This window comes from Toxorhynchites rutilus, chromosome 2 (genome assembly GCF_029784135.1).
Source record: "Toxorhynchites rutilus septentrionalis strain SRP chromosome 2, ASM2978413v1, whole genome shotgun sequence".
Lineage (NCBI taxonomy): Eukaryota > Metazoa > Arthropoda > Insecta > Diptera > Culicidae > Toxorhynchites > Toxorhynchites rutilus.
This window is the reverse complement of record NC_073745.1, coordinates 274,155,988-274,178,436: the sequence shown is the minus strand read 5'-3', so window position 1 is coordinate 274,178,436 and position 22,449 is coordinate 274,155,988. Positions and strand designations below refer to the sequence as shown.

The 22,449-nt window shown below is 37.9% G+C and overlaps 1 protein-coding gene across 10 annotated transcripts in view; it reads left to right on the top strand.

Moving 5' to 3' along the window:
• Positions 1–777: 777 nt before the first annotated feature.
• The window catches only part of LOC129770360 (myb-like protein Q), a 185,606-nt gene continuing 163,934 nt past the window's right edge, over positions 778–22,449 (top strand). The window contains exons 1-3 of one of the 10 annotated variants that reach the window (XM_055773144.1): positions 778–820; positions 1,375–2,252; positions 13,119–13,144. In XM_055773144.1, coding sequence (XP_055629119.1) covers positions 1,492–2,252; positions 13,119–13,144 — 787 coding nt within the window. In that variant the 5' untranslated portion in view covers positions 778–820; positions 1,375–1,491. Of the gene's footprint in view, positions 2,253–13,118; positions 13,145–22,449 lie in introns of all 10 variants that reach the window. The other 9 variants (XM_055773141.1, XM_055773143.1, XM_055773142.1 and 6 more) reach the window with 9 other exon arrangements.

Below are 22,449 nucleotides of genomic sequence, written 5' to 3'. Positions count from 1 at the left end.
TGCTCTGGGCAACAAATGCACCCTTTGTAAATTCAAAAATATTTTCAAGCAGTCTCCTGGGAGGAAAATAAGAAAATTTCCATTCAACAAAACCGCAACCATCGCGACGATGACGCGCGAACCCATTAGCTGCTCTAATTAATCCATCTGGCAACCGAATTCCACCCCGTAAGGCGAGGGGAGTAGTAGAAAATTAATTTATTTCTTGTCGTCTGGAAGCTGCAACCAGATCTGGCTGGAGCTTCCGACATGCGGAGTCGGTACGCGACACATATTGAGCGATGGAGTCGAACACGAGTGACGAACGATATCCTTATTCATATGTAAAAATTGAGCACTTCTTTGCAACCCCCTTTGCCCTTCAGCTCAAGCAAGATTATACCGCTGAGATCAATAATTCACTCTTTTGACGAAGCAAGGAGCACACTTTGGGCACGAGGAATTGCGGGAATTCAAATGAACGTTTGCTCTTTAGCCACACATTGCCCCATTTCCCCCAGAACATCCCCACACCCGCTCTTTGTGGGGCTCGCAGCGTTTGTTCTTCAGTTACTGACACGCACTGTCTGATAGCGAGTGCGATAGAGAGAACGGAAAAATGGTCTGCCACGTGTATTCTGCATCTATTTTAGACTTGATCGTGTCTGAATCCGCGTGACACGAAACTCCACCCCCTTCGCGGTGGAAGAGGCTCCCCCGGGGGGTGGATGGGTGTGCACGGGAGGAAGCGCAGGGTTTGTAGAACAGGCAGTAGCCGCGCTCGTTGTCGCACTCAGTCAGCCAGTGCATGTAACGTCGGTCACAGGCGCGCGCGAGAGCGGTAGGTCCCAGGACCCAGGTACATTTCACAAGTACTTTTGGGGTTGTACTTTCGGTGGTGACTTCCGAAGGTTGGTGCGTATGATGTGTAGGCTTATCGCGTGGATCACATTTTTGCATCATCTGTGCGAGAGTGAGACAGGATGCACGATACGGAACCACCGAGTATGCATCTCCCCTCGGAGTCTGGATGGGTACTGGATCCGGTGAAGTTGTGCGTATGCAACAGTCCCTTGCCAGGAGTGCTATAATCTAGGCGAGTTTTCCCGCAGCTCTCCAGGTGTTAACAAGTCCAGTGACTACTTGGAAAGTGTTTGTGCGACACAAAGTAAAAGTGACCAGAGAATAAGAGTTCGATTGACAGTGAACCTATCGCGACGGTGCCAAGCAAAAAATATGTGTTTTGAGTTATGTCCCAATCATGCGGAATCTGCTTATCGCATCCTTGAAACGGTTTATTCACATTACCTGCGTTAGGCAGATTTCTGCTTCTGGATATTGTTTTCAATCAGTATAATTTGCTTTGATATTATATTGTAAAAACCATTTTCGCAGCCTGGTGCAAAATTATCATTATCCAGTGATTTTATTCCTGATATAACTCAAGGGAAAGATTGTCCTGAAAAATATGATATGTCAAACCAAGTGTAGCTTCCATCCGTGAATGTGTCGATGGTAGAGCAGAAACAGGTCGTGAACGAATCTACGTCGGTGGATAAAAACGCGTTCACAGAGAAAAGAATGGGTACTGAAAGTGTTTGTGGAAATTATTTCAATGGTCAGCAAGAAGAGACCGGTTCCGGTATGGCCAATTACTACCAACTGAGTGCTTCTGCTGATCCACAGTCAACGCCCAGCCAATCCGAGGAAGAAATGGTTTCAAACGCCGGTGGTTCCGAACGAAACCCATCCGAACTAGATTTGCGCCAACACGACCAGCAAAAACATCAGCATAGCGGATCGCCCCGCGATCCGTCATCGCTTGCCGCTGGTTCGAACTCTTGGTCAATCTCTCAGCAAATTCAGAATCATCTTACGAACAATTCAACCCATCAGGGAACGGCTCGTTCCAACTGGGCCTTCCCAAGCTATCATAGAATCTACAACGAAACTCAAAACGGACTCGCTGTGGCAGCTGCCCAACAGAGCGAGCAAACGGGATCGTCCCAAAGTCATCCGCAGCATCACAAATCCCAAATGCAGCACCACGGTGGATCGTCATCGCAACACAACAATCAACATCAGCATCAATATCATCAGGGTCACTCCCAACATCACCATCACCACCAGCACCAGCACCAGCAACAACAACATCAGATGCAGTCGCATCAACATTCCACCCAACTTACGTCCACGGCCGGAATCAATGGGTCATCCTCGGGGAACCCGCACGGTCCGCAACATCTGCCAAAGCGGTTCTACTATCCGTCAGGTAGGCTCGCGTAACGTTTTGCACTCCCCCTCCCCTCTAGGCGATCGCCACGCTGCTGGTGAGTCAAATGCGAAACTAACTCGCGCACGGCTTATCTGCAGCGGCGCGAACGCGAAGATCAAATGTCAATGGCGTTCTCCGTAGTCGGATGCTTACTGTTTCCCTCAGCAAGTGTGTGTTGGTGATTGTTTCGTCTTGGCACGCGGACTTCAGAAATGTAAATAAATAATTGTGACGAAGAATTAGCCGGCAGCGCAAGCGCTGCTCAGTTGAATCGCAATTTAAGTCTATCGGTAGCTGGCGGGTTGATAACTGGCGAATTTCGAAGGCATTTTCTTCAGCTGACATTGACTTTGATTTTTCAATGCAGGGCGCACTATATTACATTTATATATTATATATTATATATTACATACATTTTTCTTTCTTTGAATATAAAAAAAGAATTTAATTTTTTGAGCATCCTCTTAAAGTCCTCTTAAACACACATGAAAAAAAAAATATATATTTTAAAATCTATTCAATGAAAAAAGTCCTTCTACGCAAATGTACGAATTTCAACAAACAGAGTTATTGAACTTTTTTTTGTTTTAACTCTGTTTCCTCAAACTGGCTCTACATTAAAAAAGTACGCTACGAAAGACAAATATTTTGCTCCCATTTGAAAGGTGAAAATACTTAGTACAGGATATTAAAGTGGATCGTCTAAATTAGTAAATTTAAATAACATTTTGGAAGTGGAAACTTAAAAGTTAGTGATTTTTAATGTGTTATTTTTAATTTTATCCTAAAAATTCATATTAAACTTATTATTATTATTTCTATCAATTAAATTGAAGCTCTCTAACCGCTATATATAATAGTCACTTAAATTTCACTATAACGTTGAAAGGTTACATTTTTCCTTGAACCAAGTCATATTTGAAATAGAAAAAAAAAATAAACTGAATATAATCGAGTCCAAAATTGTATATAATCGAATCATATATAAAAGAGTCCGACGTGTATTGACAATTCAATATCAAAATACTTAAAATTCTGATAGATAATGCGAATGCTTTCCTCAGTATAACGCCAATTTTTGTATGAATTTCTTTAAATTACGCGATTTGGCACTGCCTACCAGGGCTGACAATTTCGAAACTAAATAGTAAAATGACTTTTTTACTTCTTTCCTTCTCTTCAGTCAATTTCAATTTCGATTGCGTGTACTGAAACACGCAAAACACCGAAAAAAACACGCTGAAACACGCAAAACACTGAAACACCGATTCTCCAATTTCGCTTTCGTTTTGCTGTTTTTTTTTTTGCTTCGAATATGAAAGCAGACGCTTTCACTTGACGCTTGAAACTGCCCTATTCATTATCATTTGAATGGGCTTATGTCACTTTTAGTTTTACATTTGAAAGGACGATCACTGCTTTCAATTGAAAGTTTCATTCGATTTCATTTCTCCGAACTGGATTTTCCCGGACCGTCTTTCAAAGAAAGTGGAATTGGCATATGAGGGCATATTAGTCTTACAACCAACGCCGACAACTGATTACGCCTGCTAGCATACTGCACATTCTTCCACATCGTCATTTCCATTAGTTTCACTGATTACAGTTTCTGTGATACAGTTCGAGCTCCAACGAAATCGTCATTCGGAATAAGACGCTTTCATTCGATATAAAAATCTTTCATTTCCATTTGACGATTTGACAGTTTCGCTTCGGTGTGAAGATTGAAAGAAATGGACGCGAAGCGAAACGAGACTGTATGAAGGTGAAGTGATATTCTCTTTATTGAACGTGAAGAGAGAGTAGCACTATTTTCAGTCTGCACGAGTTTGCAGCATATTGAAAGGCGATATGCTCATTGTATAAATATGCCTGTGTAAATTGGAGTGAAATGGCTTGTCGCTTCGTTGGGAAAAGGGAGAGAAGAAAAGGAAATTCTGCGAGAGCGTGTGCGAGTGTGGTTGTGACGAGCGTGCGCCGTTGGTGGGGCAATCTTTTTCTACGCGACTCTCTCGAAATTACACGATTTTATTTACGCGATTTGCTCGAAATTACGCGATATATGTTGTACTGTGAACCATTGGATAGGTAATTTATTCGATAGTTTTTTTTATTAAAACACAAATAGTGAAAATAGTGAAACAAGTAAGAAAAAAATATATAGGAGATTGTGTTCAAGACACGACCGCATTGTTGACGTAGAACTACGCTGTAGTTTAATTCAAGTCGCTCGTTTATAACTGCGTATATTATTTGATAATGCTACGAAAATTTTGAAATAACAATTCTACCAGTTTGATCGCCCTGAAATGTTTTTTTCATTGAAGAACTAGCTGACCCGGCAAACTTCGTCCCGCCCAAAATTAATTTTTCGTTATCACATCCACGTTTTCTTATTGGGACCCCCTCTCCATTCCAGAGGAGGGAGGAGTGTTATACCATCATAGAAACATTTCTCGTACCCAAAAACCCTCACATCCCAAATTTGTTAACTGTTTGGAGAAAGGCTGAGTATTTGCCTCAGCAGGGATTCGTCATCAATACCCTAGCGTATACATTTCCCTCCCGCCATCTACCCTCCTTGTTTATATTTACCATTACAACTGCATAATTTACAGCACCAAACAATCGTCAATCATAGGATAAAAAAATTAGACGATTGTTGCATCATTACAGGACCAATGCACACGGGAGCAGATACAAATGGGGTTTCAGCGTAGCGAAGATGCACTATTTTTACGTACGGGTTATGAAGCACGGACGTACGCATACATATATCCATATATCGATGGCTTGAAGCAACTAAATATACACACACTTATCTCCGTTTTGTGCTCTTCTTAACAGAAGCCCTTCCTGTTAATATTGCCAGTCTAGATTAGCTTAGCTGTCATCCTTTGTGGAGAGAGTTTTCCTATCGCCATGTAAAACCAAATCACTGAAAAAAGATCCTAAACATTTATTTTCTTGGTGAGCTGACGATAAATCTAACTCGATGATTCCCCACACTATTGTGTAGCTCAGAAACTTAATGCAATGGCTCCAATTTGATGTTTGCCTTCCTTCCTTGCTTCAGACTTAAAACTTCTTCGGTTCATTCGTCTCTAGCCTTCTAAAAGGCCCTTGGAAAACTTTACTTTATCCATAATATTACTCCTTCACCCCTATTACCTTGAGAAAAGCAATCGACCCCTCGCCATCCAGCTCGTCCAGCAACGATGTTGTTCAGTCGATTTCCTCGCGAAGAATGAAAGTTTGCCTCAGCGAGATCCACTGTTTATACTTTAGGCAAATATTCCCCTTCGTTCTTCTTCTTTTCCTTCGTTTACGGAGACTTTACATCTTACGATTTCCCGTTCGTTGCTCGTTATTGCCAGCTCTGTTCGGGAAAGCACACAAATGGACAGAACAAATGTATGAGGAAATGGGAATGCTTACAATTTTCATCAATTTAAACCATATACAGACTATGAGATTGTAATGTATATCATATCAAACAAATCTTAGGGAATTTCCGATTCGTTTGGTATGTAAATCGCCAAAATCCATTCGCGGCAAAAATAGTTATTAACGTTAACTTTATTTCATAAAAACGTGACCTGTTTTCTGATTTGCATCCTTAATGAAAGTCGTAGTTCTACGTCAAAATAGCGAATAAAGTATGTATGTTTTTAGATTCTACTCGCCGCTGGCTGGAACTTGGTGACTGTGCTGTTCATCAAACGGAACTGCATTGCTCTACTCCATGGTCTGGTTTTCTTATTCGTTCTTACTTCTTTTTTCGTGACGGGTTAAGTGAGAATTATTCTATATTTGGCGATAGCAACGGTTATTAGAATCAAAGGAGATGAGATGACTTGGTAAATGGCGACACCTTATTATTTCCAAAGTTTCGACGAGAGCATGATTTGTAGGGTTAAACGTTGATAGAGATTTTATTGGAAAGGTTGTTGTCTAATCATATCGTGCTCAATGCACGTCTCTCTAGTCCTACGTCAAGTTGCCGTTCGTGCCTCTAGGCTCAGATCCTTCTTCTTTTTTATTGATTCATATTCTATCAAAGACCTGTAGTAATCATTATACAACACTACGAACATGGTGAAAATATTAAAAATTCGCTTCCCAAAATCGATATATTGCAGTCCAAGTTTCGTTAGATTTCCCGCAACGAAAATGCGAAGCCTCATCGTTCTTGTGATTTGACACCTCTAAAGTTCTTTTAAATGGTTTTAATTTTCAAAACCAGCCACGCTTCAATACATAAAAAACTGTATGATATTGGGTGTGTGAATTAATTATATCCGTTTTTTGTTAATATCAAATGTTTATTTTAAATAAATGTTACATTGGAATGCTAGGTAAAGTATGTTCCACTGCAGTTACAATCATCGCCCATCGTTCTTTCTTTACGTGTCTCGCTTCCACTCGATTCCGATTCCGATTGATAGAAAAGCGAATTTCTCATCAATGAGCAGATTTCTTTTGAACATGAATTTAGACTACTCAGATTTAGAGGTTGCTACTCTTACTTTATTACATTTTATCTTCAATTTTCAGCAATAAGCCTTACAAAATTTTCCTGTATGAACATGAGAACCTGTCATAATAGCCTACATTAAAAAGCTACAGACCCTCGTATAATGTTTAATCTTGCTTTCGTTTATTATCCATACATACCGGAGCGATTCGTGTTATTGAAGATATACTACCGACATTCTTCAAAGCTAGAAGTTGACGTGCAAAAAAAAACATTCAATTTGATTAGCGCGCCAGACGGCATATCAAACATAAATAATTCCCTGAAAAGTCCTAGGTAGTCCTAACTCTAACTCTATTACGTAGAAAACATATTCGATACGGAAAAGTGAATCTTCATTTATATTTTTTATTTCAAAAATGTGTTTATCCCACCTATGCATCAAAAGTTTTATGACAGAAGCGGCCAAAGTTGCAAGAAATCATGAAGTTTTTTTTTATGTATTATACGTTATATCGAAGCATGATAAATAACTCAGAAATGTAGCTTATATTACTTTATTGTGTTGCTGTTTGAGCAAGGTTAATGAATAAATTCAACTAGAAGACAAAGCCAACCATTCTCATGATGTTTCCCTTAATACTGTTGATTAAAATTTTATTCATTTAGAATCCAGAATCACAAAACTGTTGTACTTCGAGATTGATTAATAGTACAAATCAAACTTTAGTATCAAAGTACAGATAATTTATTGTTCTTTCAGGAAAACAATATTCAAAAAATTATTCCTTTGGACTTTGAAAATGTGTACGTTATATCGAGGGTACGTTATATCGAAGTTTCCCTGTATATGTGATTCGATCATAGAATCGTAATTTTTGTATTTTTGAAGATTTTGCTTGAATTTTCACCAGGCATTGTTTATATCGATTTTGCAGCGAAATTAAGAAGTTGGGTGTCAAAGAACAAATTGTAGAGCGGTTAGAGAACTTTAATTCAATTGATAGGAACAATCAAATTCAATGTGATTTTTTTAGGATAAAATTTATAAAATATTTAAAATTAAATATTTAAAATTTAACTTCTATGTTTTCACTTCCAAAATGTTATTTAAATCCACTAATTTAGATGTTCCATTAATAGTAATAATCTGTACTAATTTTTCTTATCTATTAAATGAAAGCAACATAACCGTCTTCCATAGCGTACTTTTAAATGTAGAGCCAGTTTAAGGTAACAGAGTCCGAAACAAAAAAAAAGTTCTATAACTCGGTCATTGTTGAAGTTCGAACATATGCGTAGAATCATTTTTTCATCAAATATGATCGTCTATCACCTCCTAAGAGATTCTGGATAAATTTATTCTTATTCATGTGAGGAAGGTGTTTTCTGACCTTAACACTTCTATACTCGGGCATAGATCTGTGAGACCGAGAAATCAATAATTCGTTCTTTTCTCAACATCAACACTGTGACTTTGCGATTCTTTCTAGCTTCTAGCTTTCTAGCGTATCACATGAGTTGGTACGAAGGGGACGTGTATCACTTTTTTAACACTTTCGGTCTGAGACTCCGACGCGAGTACAGGAGTAGCTTTTTTAGACAAGTGTCCTTTATCCTATTTTAGAGTATTGTTTAATGAAATGTATAAAAATCATGTTAGTGGCGTGGAATATTTATTGAGTATAATGCATAAGATTCGAAGGATGAACCACGAGCTCACTCGACTCACCGGTGAACCCAGTATCCAGAAAATGATCAAAGCTGGAAGGATACGCTGGGCAGGACATGTTGCGAGAATGTCGGACAACTATCCTGCAAAAATGGTGTTCATCGGGAGTCCGGCTGGTACGAGACGACGAGGAGCACAACGAGCAAGGTGGTTAGACCAAGTGGAGCATGACATGGTGAGCACGGGGTGCCCGCGGGATTGGAGGGAGATAGCCACGAACCGAGTTAATTGGAGAAAAATTGTGAATCAGGCCATGTTGTAAAGGCGTTAAGCCAAAATAAATAAATAAATAAATAAATGCATAAGATCATTACCGGACTATTCTTATTTGATTATAGTCCTTTTTATCACCGGATTGAAAGGATTCATATTTTATTCGTTGTTATATTTATACGTGCCAAAGGAAAAATACAAATATTTGATTTTCGCATAGTTATTCGCTAGATACAATGGTCATACATATACACACTTGTGAAAGAAATGCACTTGTGGTAGAATTATAAACTGTAAACAATAAACTAGTCGGTGGCTTATGGTTATTTTTTACAGTTACAGTTTCACGGATATTTTTTTAATATATGGGTTGAACAATATCGACAGCCATTGTAGTAGTATAGGTAAAACCATGGTAAACCCAATGGGGTAATAGTGTTTGTGAGAGAAGAGCAATTTGTTTCGTTTGTTTTGATATTCGTACGTAGATAGATCAATTCACTTATCAGACTGTGTGGTTTTTATATCTGTTTCAATGATGCTGTCTGGCATCAGTGTCGAAAAAATAACGATGCTTTCACCAATACAAACAAAACCATTGCGGAAAATTTAAAAATGAAAATTTAACTTTCAGAGCACTAGCTCGAGTTTTCCGACGTTTTTCACTATACAGTGCGACGGCAGATGAAAATTTAATATCTTGTGAGTAATCAATTAGAGTGTGGTTGATATTACTTGATGGAAAGTGTGCGAAAACGATAATTTTCTTCACACTGTTTCGCAAAATTATTGATTTTCGGACGAGGGGTGAGGGAGGAAGAAGAATGAAATGAGCGCCATTGTGGCCATTCCACCTTCCACCTTCACCTTAAGTACACTAATTTTTTGTGACACTTTTAGCAAGACTAATGCACTCATTTGGTTTGGAAAAACGAACTGATTCTCAAACAAAAAAAAGATAGGTGGGTAATGTCGGGGACATAACCGGAGTGACGTAGGACTATACAAAGGGGACAGCTTTTGCTAAATATATATTTTAAATATATTGTATTCTTTTCTTCTCCTACGTAAATACCTACCTATCTACCTGAAAAATGGATTAGTTTACTGTTTACTCTTTATGAACATGTTGGGGGTTCTGAAAAGAACCTTTGTTGTGTTTTTGCTTTTTTTTACAAACTTTCTCAATTTTTTCTCACTATCTCATAGTTGATTCTTGATTTTTTTTTTCTGAAGGCTTTGTACTTATTAAATGTTCAACGCCAGGCATCTTTTGGCGTATGTACATATCGTACAATCAAAATGATGGCTGTGATAGGGAATGCATAGGTGGTCATCAGCTCATTCACTGTTTTGCCACCCAACTCGATCACTTCGGCGGCCGAAACTATATAACGGCGGCTAGGTGGACTGGTGCACTGGTACTAACGCGCTCGGCCTAGCTACCCTTGCGGAGCAATTGGCGAATACACCTACGCGGAACTAAAGACCAACACGTTTCGAGCGGGATTTTATCTTTCCCTTCACTTTTCCTCCTTTCTCATGTCCAGACATGGCTGCTTGTGTTAGTTTGTTGATGTGATGTGATGCGAAACGATGTGGTGTACGGTTTGGATGAGAATGATCGTTACGGCAGCGGAGCGGGGATTTTGAAGCTGGCTGGCTCGAGAATTACGCATGTGTGAGACTGCGACCAATGTTTCGTTCATTTTTTTTCTTTTTCCTTCCCAATCGTGCTTCATTCTATTTCGCTGCTGCTCTGGTTGCCCGTTTTGGTCGGTACGATTTGAGGAGCACAAAATGGACCAATCAAAAATGGGCACATAGTGCATTTGGACAATGCTTGATATTTCACAATTATTCAATTGTTTATCTCAAGAAAAATGAAATGTTATTCGTTATGATAGATGCGTAGATATATTTCCTATCAATTGATGCAAACACCTTTACGATTTATTGAGAAATGCTCGAGTTATAAGCGTTCCAAATCTTGCATTTTTTCCTACTTGTTCAGTGCCTAGATTTTCATTTCACCCCCTATATCTTCCGGTTAGACGTAGTCCTACGTCAAAAAAATTAAATAAAATAACAGAACACGTGTACACCTCGTTAGCGAGTGCCAAATAACAATGAGATTTATATTCTGCAAAGGTGCTGCAGATCACTCCCTTCTTCATAAAACTATGTTTTTATGCATAATCTTTCGGAAAAACACAAAAACCGTATTGCTTGTTCCCAGTATTTCAAAAAATAACATCAAGTTCAATTCTCCCATGTTGATATTCTAGGCATTACTGTCCTACCATGAGTTTTCAAGTCCGTAACCAAGATTGATTGATTCAAATGAGGGGATCTTTTCACACTTCATTGAACAATACTTGTTTGCTTATAGAAAAACCCAGTGTATTGTGAAACCGAAGTGCTTAAAGCTTCTGATAGACAAATATGCTAGAAAACTTTGAATGCGTTTTCCTCAGTTGCTGATTTTGGAACATGGGACAACTATGCGTAGAACGGCAGTAGAGCAAAGATAATTCATTCGAATTTCTTGCACTTTCATTGTCTTCAAGGCCATTACTACGGGGGTCTTCGTAGCCACTGGGTTACGCGTTCGCTTACTAATCGATCGATCGTGAGTTCAAACTCAGGGCCCTCAATTGACCATCTTTGTGTTGTTATAGAATAACTACGTCCAAAGATCGATTCATCCATACAACTGCTCTGCTCTGCAAGAAGCATCGGGCTGCTGTTCTATAAATAACCCAAAAATGATCAATATCAACTGTCTCCGCTGTCCGGTCTGCTGAACAATGGAAGCACAGAAAGAATACCCTTACGTCTAAATGGCTACTACAGTGTAATTTACCATAATGTAATGGAACAGAAAACTTAACGCCTAAATGGCTACTACTAACTACTGTGTAATTTACAGTTTATAGAAACATAAACATTTGTACATGTACACGATTAAAACCCGGCTCTGTTACAGCTAAAATGCTAATGAGCCTAATAAATAAATAAATGGGATAAAAAAAAGGCCATTACTTAATCCATAAAATAAGAACGGTAAACCACTGAGGTTTCCATAAACTCACATTCCAACAATAAATATTCTATGAGATTCATGAAAGCAGTGGAAAAATTGACGTCGATCGAATCGAAATTATATCCTGTATTATGTCTTATAACGTCTAATAACGATATACTTCTCTCTAATGATGATATTCCCCAAGAGAAGACTAATTTGCTGTAATTAATGACACCAGCGTCAGCAAATCAATTCGGCTCAAAGTGATAGGATGAATCGGCAAAAGAAATCCTGATTGTATAGGTTACCTTAGCACGCAATATTATCCCTCGGGATATGGAAATGTCAGAGAAGCAAAAGCGCCCCATTGGAAGCCATTTCAGTCGAATTCAATTAATCAAATTGAGACTGTTTTCACTTTGGGAACTATACATTCCACCTTATATGGATTTCATCCATCGATTTTTTTCATAGGGAGGAATACTGGGTTCCATTGGATTGAACCTCAAAATAGATGAGATCTGGTCATGGAATATCATTTCATTCTTTCGTATGAATATCACCCCCTATTACAAGCTGTGAATTCACGAGCTGTAGACATTCGTTTCTCGGATTACTCATCTGGAATGAATCTCGGGATTTACAACAAACCGCCAAGACAAGAAACGATCCCGCGGTTATATCTTCTCAACGATCGCCGGTGCAACACCTTCGGGAAACGCGATACATCATCATCATCATCATCAGCAACAGCAGCCATTCCCCGGGAACTAGTTTGCGGTGCGATGGTTCAGAATATCGCCACAGCCACACAAGTGCAAAAAGCCGCGGCCAAAGTGTTTCTATTTTAGCTGAAGGTATTTTTCACGACGACGGCTGAAACAAATGCAGTTTTTCACTCACCTACTCCAACGAATTGTTTGCATCGTGTGGCGAGCAGTCCATATATATATATATATTTTTTTTATTTTGTTTCGTTATGAGGGTTATTTTTCCTTGCTTCGATTCGCTCCACTATTTTGCTGCATCTATTTGTCATAATGCAAAATCACATTAGCGAAATAGAAGCGGATATGCTAATCGATTGGGATTATTATACATAAGTCCACACGAATGAAACTGCTGATACGAGGATACTGGATGTAATTGAGTTTCTTCGTTTTGTATATTTCTACGTTTCCACAGAATTTCTGTTCAGAAAACACTTCCATTAAAAAAATGATTACGATAATTAATACGATATTTTTCTCTTTTTCTTACAGGTAACTATATATTACAGTTTGGAAAGTCTGTCATTCACTAACGAACTTGTGACGTAGAACGTTAGAAGAGTTGGATTCTGCACATTTTGAACACACAAATAACACTTGTTGATCCTAACGGTCTCATCTAATAAATACCTTTTCACTACATGCGGCCTTGTGCTTCACGAAATCGAAGGTAAGTCCCCGTTGCAATTGAATAAATTGCATGAAAAAGGTAAACCCAAAAAAATTGTACCACCGAAAAAGTTCGTTCTAAACTTAGTGTGCAGAGTCACATGCTTACTCTGCGTGCTCCACGTTCGCTAGCACGAGATTGTGTCGTATTGGGAAGCAGGAACAACAAAGCATTACAATTTGTTTACGTATAAACTGCAGCCAAACACCGACCCACCGACTGACTGCTTCTCCGCCCAGCTGTCATCGCCAATAATCGTCGTCACCATCGGAGCGGGGCGAAGCTTAAGAAGCTTAAGCCAATTGACGCATTCTTGTGTGCGCCAGGGGAAGAGGGGCGATGGTGAGAGAATACTGCACCAATGTACAGCAGGGAAACAAATTTAATTAGTGAATATAACCCTTCGCAGGTTTTAGTTTTTCGAGGTCGCGAAAGGCAATTATCGACAATGACGATCCCAGGAATCGGATAAATTTTGCTAACTCGCGCGTGGCAACCCGTATTCATGGTCATCATTGTTGGGCTTAAATTGATTTTATCCCGTTTGCGTTTGTAGAACCTATGAAATCGTTTAGATTGAGTTTTTTTTTCCTACGGAGAAACTCTCTTAACAACAACGATCATTGCGAGGTGTATATGACGCTATGAAGGACGAAATCGTTTGGTTTGTATGGTTTATTACTCGTCTTTTCATGATTTACTTTGGTGATCACACAAATGATGATCGCCGAAAGACGTTCATGATGACTATAACATTTTACAGCGCTGAGTTTAAGTCGTTTCTAGGATGTTTGAGAGAGTTACTTCAAAATTATTTGAAAATAATTTCTGGGTTAGGTTTCCAGACAGATGGCTTTTACGTCGCTTCAAAGATGTATATATATATTTGTTACCAGTTTTGACTGATGAATTAATTTAGCTACATTTTTTTGTATTCACGTGTTCTTTCTTAATCTGCCTATTGGAATTTTACTTTCTGACATATAAGGATTATCATATTTATCCGAAGGAAATATCCTAATTCAACTAAACTGTCAATTGAAACAGAAATTTAGTTCAAGTCATTAGTCATGAATTAAATTTCTAATCATTCGGCCTCCAAAATTTTCCAACTTTAGCTAATAGCGCGTTTTCCAAATTTCTTCGTCGCTTTTCACGTTCAGTATGAAGTCATCCGCTGTTGAAGGTTTGCGAGATAGATCAGGGTGGTACTCACGGAACTCACTCTGCTCACAAACTAGACTGCCCAGGGAATTAGTTACACTAATAGAAGCTTCGAGATACAGTGATAGGCATAAAAGCCAACCTTCGATGTTCGGAAATGTTTCTCAATTTCTTGAGTACTCCATCAAAAACTACTACCGTTATTTTATAGAATTGTTTGTTAACTATTACTCTTTCACGGAATTAACAAGTTTTGCCATTTTGCTAGATTTTGTTTACTCCCTTACATGACTTCTTTAATGTATGCAAATATGCGTTGACAAAAATAAAAGCCCACTCCCAAAAAATAATATTATAATCACTCAAAACTTTTGAGTAACACCTCGTTTCTCCATATTATAACAGTTAGTGCTGTGCGGTATTGTTAGCAATCGATATTGAAGCGATATAAACAAAATGTTGTTTACATTGCACAATGGTCCAGGAGGTGCATTTAAGTGGAAATTAGCATCTAGAGCTCGACAGTTATTCTCTAGACAAAAACTGTCTTCGACAAAGTTGTTGCATATTTTGAGGTTGTCAGAAATAGGGTGACCAAAATTACGATGAAATAAAAATTCTAACTTTCTTATCTTTATAGATATAGGTAAACATAGTTCTACAATATTATAGCCCCAGTTATTTAAGAAAACTTTTCAGAACAAAATTTCTTTCTATCTCTTGAAATAACCGATATAGCGCATTTTTTATAATTTGCGTTAGGGTCACCATTGAAAAATTGTTTTTTTTGCTCTAACTATTATATTGCAAATTATACATGCAAATTTTAGAAGCTTACTAAGACAAACATTTTGCGATTGTCAATATCTCAACTCTACTCAAAGTTATTGACATTTCTTTCAAAAAAAATAATACGTTTTTCTCATGATGACCCTAAGGCAACTTAGATAAAATACAATTTTATGGAAGATCTTTCATCTCTAGACAAAAACCGTCTTCGAAAAAGTTGTATGTAAAGTTGTACATATGCGCTCAGTTTCATGTCATCAAAAAAAGGGTGACCAAAATTTTCGATGAAATAAAAAATCTAACTTTCTTATCTTCATAGATAGAGGCAAATATAATTCGACAATATTGTAGCATCAATTATTTGAAGCAGCTTTGTAGACAAAGTTTTATTCTATCTCTTGAAATATCCGATATAGCGCTTTTTATCCTAAGTTTCATTAGGGTGACCATGAAATAACGAGGTTTTTCGCTCTAAGTTTTATATTTCAAATCGACGACAAATATTTTGCGATACAGAACTTGTCAATATCTTAATCCTACTCAAAGTTATTGATGCTTTTTCACCCAAAAACTCATGATTCCAATATTACTTTACTCAAATACAAAAAATAACATAGTTTTGGAAATCCCACATTATATAGAGCCAAGTGTGCTCTTTCAAATGCCGTCAATGAACATGTTTTATGTTTGCCCCAAAAATAATGACAAGTGAACGAAGAGAGCGTCTTTTTTGGGAAGAAATATCAATAACTTTGAGTAGAGCTGAGATATTGGCAAGTCCTGCATCGCAAAATGTTTGTCTTAGTAAGCTTCAAAAGCCTTCTGAAGACAGTTTGCATGTATAATTTGCAATATAAAAGTTAGAGCAAAAAAAAACGATTTTTAATGGTGACCCTAACGCAACTTATAAAAAATGCGCTATATCGATTATTTCAAAATATAGAAAAAAAATTTGCTTGAAAAAGTTTTCTTAAATAATTGGGGCTATAATATTGTAGAACTATGTCTACCACTATCTATAAAGATAAGAAAGTTAGATTTATTATTTCATCGAAAATTTTGGTAACCCTATTTTTGATAACACCAAAATGAGTGCTTCATCATATGTAACAACTTTGTCGAAGACAGTTTTAGTGCTCTAGATGCTAATTTCTATTTAAATGCACTTCCTGGACCATTGTGTATTGTATTAGAACCAGTGTCTTAGAATATCAACAAATATTCACGAGTAACGAATATGATCTTATTTCAGTGTAAATGACTTTTTTCAGCTTGAAACACACTGCCCTCAATATATTGATGACAATAACAAACGAGTTCATTTTGTTCATATCGCTGATGCATGAACAAATGAGGCATTGAGTGGGGTTAACCCTTTCATTACGGCAGTGTGCTCCGCCGAAGTGTTACCTCTGTACGGAGCATCGCGCCGAAAATTATGCACATCGCGCTGGTGTGATCGAAGAACAGTATGATTTTCATGTCGTCTAATGACGACGCTCGTAACGAAAGGGTTATCAACCTAGCCCGAAAATCTAAGCATTTGAGCTTAGCGAAGATGATTTTTTTCAACACTGATTAGAACACAAAAATAACAATTCACACGATAAAAGCAAAAAAGTTAGTTAGTGGAGGCGATCTGACGTAGTGGTAACATCCATGCCTCTCACCAGCCACATGAGTTGAAAGTCACTATAGTACAGATAAAAAAAGCAAAAAAGTTAAAGGCATCAATAATGAGTGTCGCCTCCCGAAGCTTCAATGGCCTGTTGAAGACGTTTGGGCATACTGTCGAACAAGTTCTGGAGATGCTGAGGTCGATTTCGTTCCACGCCTTCTGGAGTGCCGTAAAATAACTGTCATTATTAGTGACACCATATTTCACCACTTTTTTTTTATCGAGAATGGCCCACAGGATCAGATCAGGACTTTGGAGTGGCCATTCAAAGGGTTTTATTTTGCGTGAACAGAAATAGACTTTGGTCTTCTTAGCAGTATGCTTCGGGTCGTTGTCCTGTTCGAAAATGAAGCTTATTCGTAGGCCATTTTTTCGAAGCGATTCCTTCAAGTTGTCGATAAGGATGTCAATGTAGACATCTGCTGTCAAAATTTCGTGAATTCGCACCTGATTTCCAACATCAGCTCAGGAGAAGCATTCTATTCTAGCACACTATTACATTGCCTCCTCCGTGCTTGACTGTAGCCTGCAAATGACGTTCCTGCAATCCTTCTTCATTCTTCCGCCACACTCTTTCGCGACACTTCTTGTTGAAAAGCTCAAATTTCGATTTGTCGATCCAAAGTACTATTTTTCAAGAGTCTTTGGGTTTGTTAACTTGTTTCCGAGCAAATTCCAACCGTTTCAGATTATTCCTGTTGCTTATAAAGGGACTTTTTTTGTGGATCTGCTCTTGAGTCCATGCTGTACGATAACGCCGACGAGAGGTATTCCTGAATGGCTATGACTGATACTTTTGGAGATTTCTTCACTTCTCGGATGATTCCTTTATCCGTCCGTCTTCCGATGACGGCCTCTTCCGGATCTGTCAGCAAGCGATCCGTAAGCTTTGTGCTTATTCCCAATTTCACGGACTGCTTCCCGGTTTATTCCGAACTTCTCTGCAATTTTCCGCTGTGAAATTTGCTGCAAATGATTCGAAATAACATGATTTCGGACTTGCATGCTGATTTTCTTTCCACACTTTTTGATTTTGTTGAAAACTCTTTGTGTAGACAACAACAATCGACTTTTATGTGCCAACGTATCTGAATCTGAACTAGGGATTGCATTACCGTGCCAAAATTCCAATCACCGGTTATTCGGTAATGAAAATTTCATTACCGGTAAAACCGGTAAATCACCGGTAAAAAACATACTTTGAAATACCCAATTTTCTTGAAGAAACGGCTTTTATTTAGAATGATTAGTTTGCAAAAAACATTTGGCAAGTTTTTGTTGGTTAAACTAATACTAAGGACACAGAGAATGTTAATGTCTTTTAATCTACAAGACGAGAAAACAAATTTTTAACAGTGATGAAATAGATAGTGGTTTCGCCGGATACCGGATAACAGATATCCGGCCAGCCTCGAACCGCAGCCCTTTATAAACTTATACAAGACTTAGAGAAATGACAGGCGAATATGAAGCAAATGAAGCGTTAAATTTTTGAAATAAATAAACACATTTTCAAATAAGAATTATGAACGAATAGTAAATAAATAAATATCCTATTGAATAGTATACCAAGTTTCCTACAAGGAATGTTGAACAGTTTTTTTTCCTGATGATTTTATATCGTAATACTGAGATTTTTGTAAATTATACTTAGAGTTGTCTTCAGAGATGGTAATCTGAGAGGGGTCACTACAAATCAAATCTAAATTATTATGACCGGCGACCGGCGGTTGAATTAGTTCGCTTTTATATATTTCATTATAGCTTTTATATTTTAATTATAGCTTTTATATATTCAAGTAATTTTGAAAGTTGTTGCATCAAAAAAGTATCTGGACAGAGACCGCCCAAAGAACACCGATTTCACATCGGTGTTCTGCTGGAAATGCATTATTTCATCATCATCATCATTATTCATCATTATTTACCACTGGTTAATTTTGAGTACTGTTCTAAAGTTAATACTGTTATGAGTTGATAATAATTAATAGTAATAATTTATTTAATTTATTATTTATATAATTTAATAAACTGAACCAATCGACATGAAAATGGGTATGTAGGGGTTTTGGGGGTCGGGGAAGGTTCTTATGATAGTTCGAGACCCCTCCCCCTCTCTAAGGTCACTCGAATTATCGGTCACTAAATCATTGATAAATAATACTTTATTTTGTGTAAAATCTCATCAATCGATATCGTTGACTTTTTTAAGAAAATTGCCCCTCTGAAAATTAAAAACATTTATTTTCCATAAAAATACATCCAACATGATTATTACATTTCTCAATTACCGCTCATCAATGTTGTTCTATTCATGATTATATTTCATGAAAGAAATCTGCATAATTAAATCATATTCATATAGTTTTCATATAAAAATAACAACACTTTATACTTTTATACTTTTATACTTTATACTTTTCGCATTCGCAGTCTTCAAAATCGAAGTTTCCTCCAAAAATTTAGTTTTTATTCATTTTAGAAACCTTATGCCGAATGTTTCCAGAATTTTCAATTGGTCATTTAACAAATGATATGCCTAAATAACTAACAATCTGAGAAAAAATATTTAAACGAAAACTTTTAAGAAGAAATATCTAGTTTTACATTTTAATACTTTGCGTTTGGATAGTGTCACCAACCTAGTCCAGGTGGCGGGCGCCTAGGAGTACCTACGCGGGCGAACGGTAGACCGAGGACTACCGTTTGGCCATCCCTGATATACGGGAAAAAAATCTGCAAAATCGAAACGTCTTTCTGCAATCCTTCCAATGGGGGCTTCGAGCAGCTGCTTCGAAATTTCCTATAGTTGCTCCGGTTGAAGTTCTTATGTCGTAGGTCGGAAGTCTTAGATCATATTTCATAGATTATTTGATTCTCGAGTAATATTTCAAAGCGGCATAAAGGCAAATATTATTTATGGCGTAATAAAAATTACCGTAATTACCGGTTATTGATTGTAAAATTATCGGTAATTCGGTAATGGAAAATGAACTGGTATTACCGGTAAAACCAGTAACGGTAAAACCGGTTAACAATCCCTAATCTGAACCTGAATCGTTGAACCAGAAATTGAGAATTTTTTTTGAATATGCAGGGTGGGCTTTTTCATGCCTATCACTGTATAAACGAAAAAAAAATACTATATACTATTTTTTGTCTATTCTTCACTTATTCGCGTTTTTTGCTAAGCGAACATTCATGTATCCAATCGCGAACTGTTCATTGATTGATCTTCTAATTGACCCCCTACAATTTCCTTTTACTATAAATTTCCTAGTAATTCTACCAAAACTATCATTGTAATATTAAATTATTTTCAGATACAATTCTCGTTCAAGATTTTTCAATCACTTGCAAATAAGATGTTCCTCATGGAGTAAATGTTTGATACAGAAAATATAATAAAATGATGACATCTCAAATCGGACGATTCCTGCCTCGAGTTTTGCGCTTACCCCTTTGCTTGATCAGTTTTCGGGATATGCAGAACTTTGTATTTCATCTGTATGACAGCCCCCCCCCCCTTAGAGAGGGAGGAGGAGTATCGAATCACCATAAAAACATTTCTCACATTATTATACCCGTATTTTTTTTTATTTTCTCAGTAGCGTGCCCATTACCCCATTCATTAAAGTTTCTTCTAAAAATGACTTTTTCGAAAATTCATACTGGACCGATTCGGATGATCGACATATCAAATTAAACACAATTAGTTTGTATTTGTTAGAAAAATATTACACTTGCGAAAAAATTGGATTTTGTTCTCGTAACTATTGATTGTATTTGATTTTTGATGTTTTCATGGCTTTGGACCAGAGGGCGTTATATTTTTTTTATATTTTTTCCTGAAAGCAGAGTTTTTTTACATAACATATCCAAAAATCAGAGATGTGATTTTTGTCGTTTTGAAGTTATGTTTTTTCAAAGTCAACGGAATCACTGTTCATCTCTGAGGATGGTCCTGCGGGTAAGAGATTCAGGATGCTCAAATGACCAATTTTGTCTCCGTCTAGTATTTTCTTCCATTGTTTAAGCTTCAGAGCGCTTTTCTTAGCCTCTAGCTCAACATGTTGGTTCAGAGGTAGCAAGTGAAGGATAGCCTCCAGTGCCTTCGAGGGTGTGCTTCGCATTGCTCCAGTAATTGCAACGCATGGCAGTCGTTGGAGTTTGCTTAGCTTTTTTGTAGCTACAGTGTCCTTGGTCTTTGGCCAACATACTAATGAGGCATAGGTTATCCTAGGCCGCACAATGGCAGTGTAGACCCACATTACCATTTTTGGTTTAAGGCCCCATGTTCTTCCTATCATTTTAGAACATGCCCATAGGGCTGTATTGGCCTTACTGATTATTGCATCTAAGTGCGCATTCTAGTTGAGTTTAGCATCTAGGATAACACCTAGATATTTCACTGAAGCGCTGCATTTTATTTCCACTCCCCCAAGATATAAAGACTGCAGATGCTGTTTTTTCTTTTTGGTGAATGGAACAATTGTTGTTTTTGAGGGATTTATGCTCAGACCTTCTGTGGTACACCAAGTTCGTGTATGGTTTAAGGCCATCTGCATTCTGCTCGATATCACGTCGTCGAACTTGCCTCGTATCATTATGACTAGATCATCGGCGAAGCCCACAATTTCAAAACCTTTTGCCTCTAAACTTGTCAGAAGGTCGTCAACTACTAGTGACCAAAGGAGAGGTGATAGAACGCCTCCTTGTGGGCAACCCTTTGTTGCAATCACATAATTAGACGACCCGCCCAGCTCCGAGGTGATTTTTCTGTGTGTGAGCATGCCATGGATCCATTCGACTATACAGTTATCGAAGTGTCTTCTTCTCATTGCCTGTGCCATTGATAGATAAGAAGCATTATCAAAAGCACCTTCGATGTCAAGAAACGAACATAATGCGGTTTCTTTTGACAAGAGAGATTTTTCAATTTTTGTCACAAGCATGTCACAAGTGCTGTTGTTGTGGATTTGCCTGATTGGTAGGCAAACTGGTATTTGGATAGTGGGTGTTTGGACATGAAGACAGACTTCATGTATTCATATAATACTTTTTTCCATAGTTTTCAACAGTATTGATGATAAACTAATTGGTTTGAAAGCCTTTGGAAGTGATTTGTCGCGTTTTCCCGCTTTTGGGATGAAAACTACTTTCACAAGTCTCCATATCGAAGGAATGTGCTCTAGTATCAGACTTGCCTTAAAGATCTCGATTAGAGATGCAATTAGTTTTGATTCTCCATTTTGAATCAGGACCCATCTGCACCTGCAGATTTGTAAGGTAGAAAGGATCTCACCGCGTTTACTACTCTGGCCCTCGTGAAGACTAACCCAGCAACTATGTTAGCGACATCCTTTACACTTTTGGGTCCTATGAGACGCCTTCGAGAGCATATTGTGTCGCCATTATAGCCAGGATTTGTATCCGAGTGGACAGATGTAGATCCCGGAAAGTGAGTCTTCAGCAGCAAGTCTAGTACTTCTGAGGGGGTTTTTGTGAACGAACCGTCATCCTTTTTAAGCGATCCAAGCCCGTTCGAGTGGTCTTTTGCCAAAGTCTTGTTGAGTCTAGCAACGATTGGGGTATTTTCAATGCTTTCGCAGTTATATACCCAGGATTTTCGTTTAGATCGTCTCAGTTCTCAACTGTACTCAGTTAGGGCTCT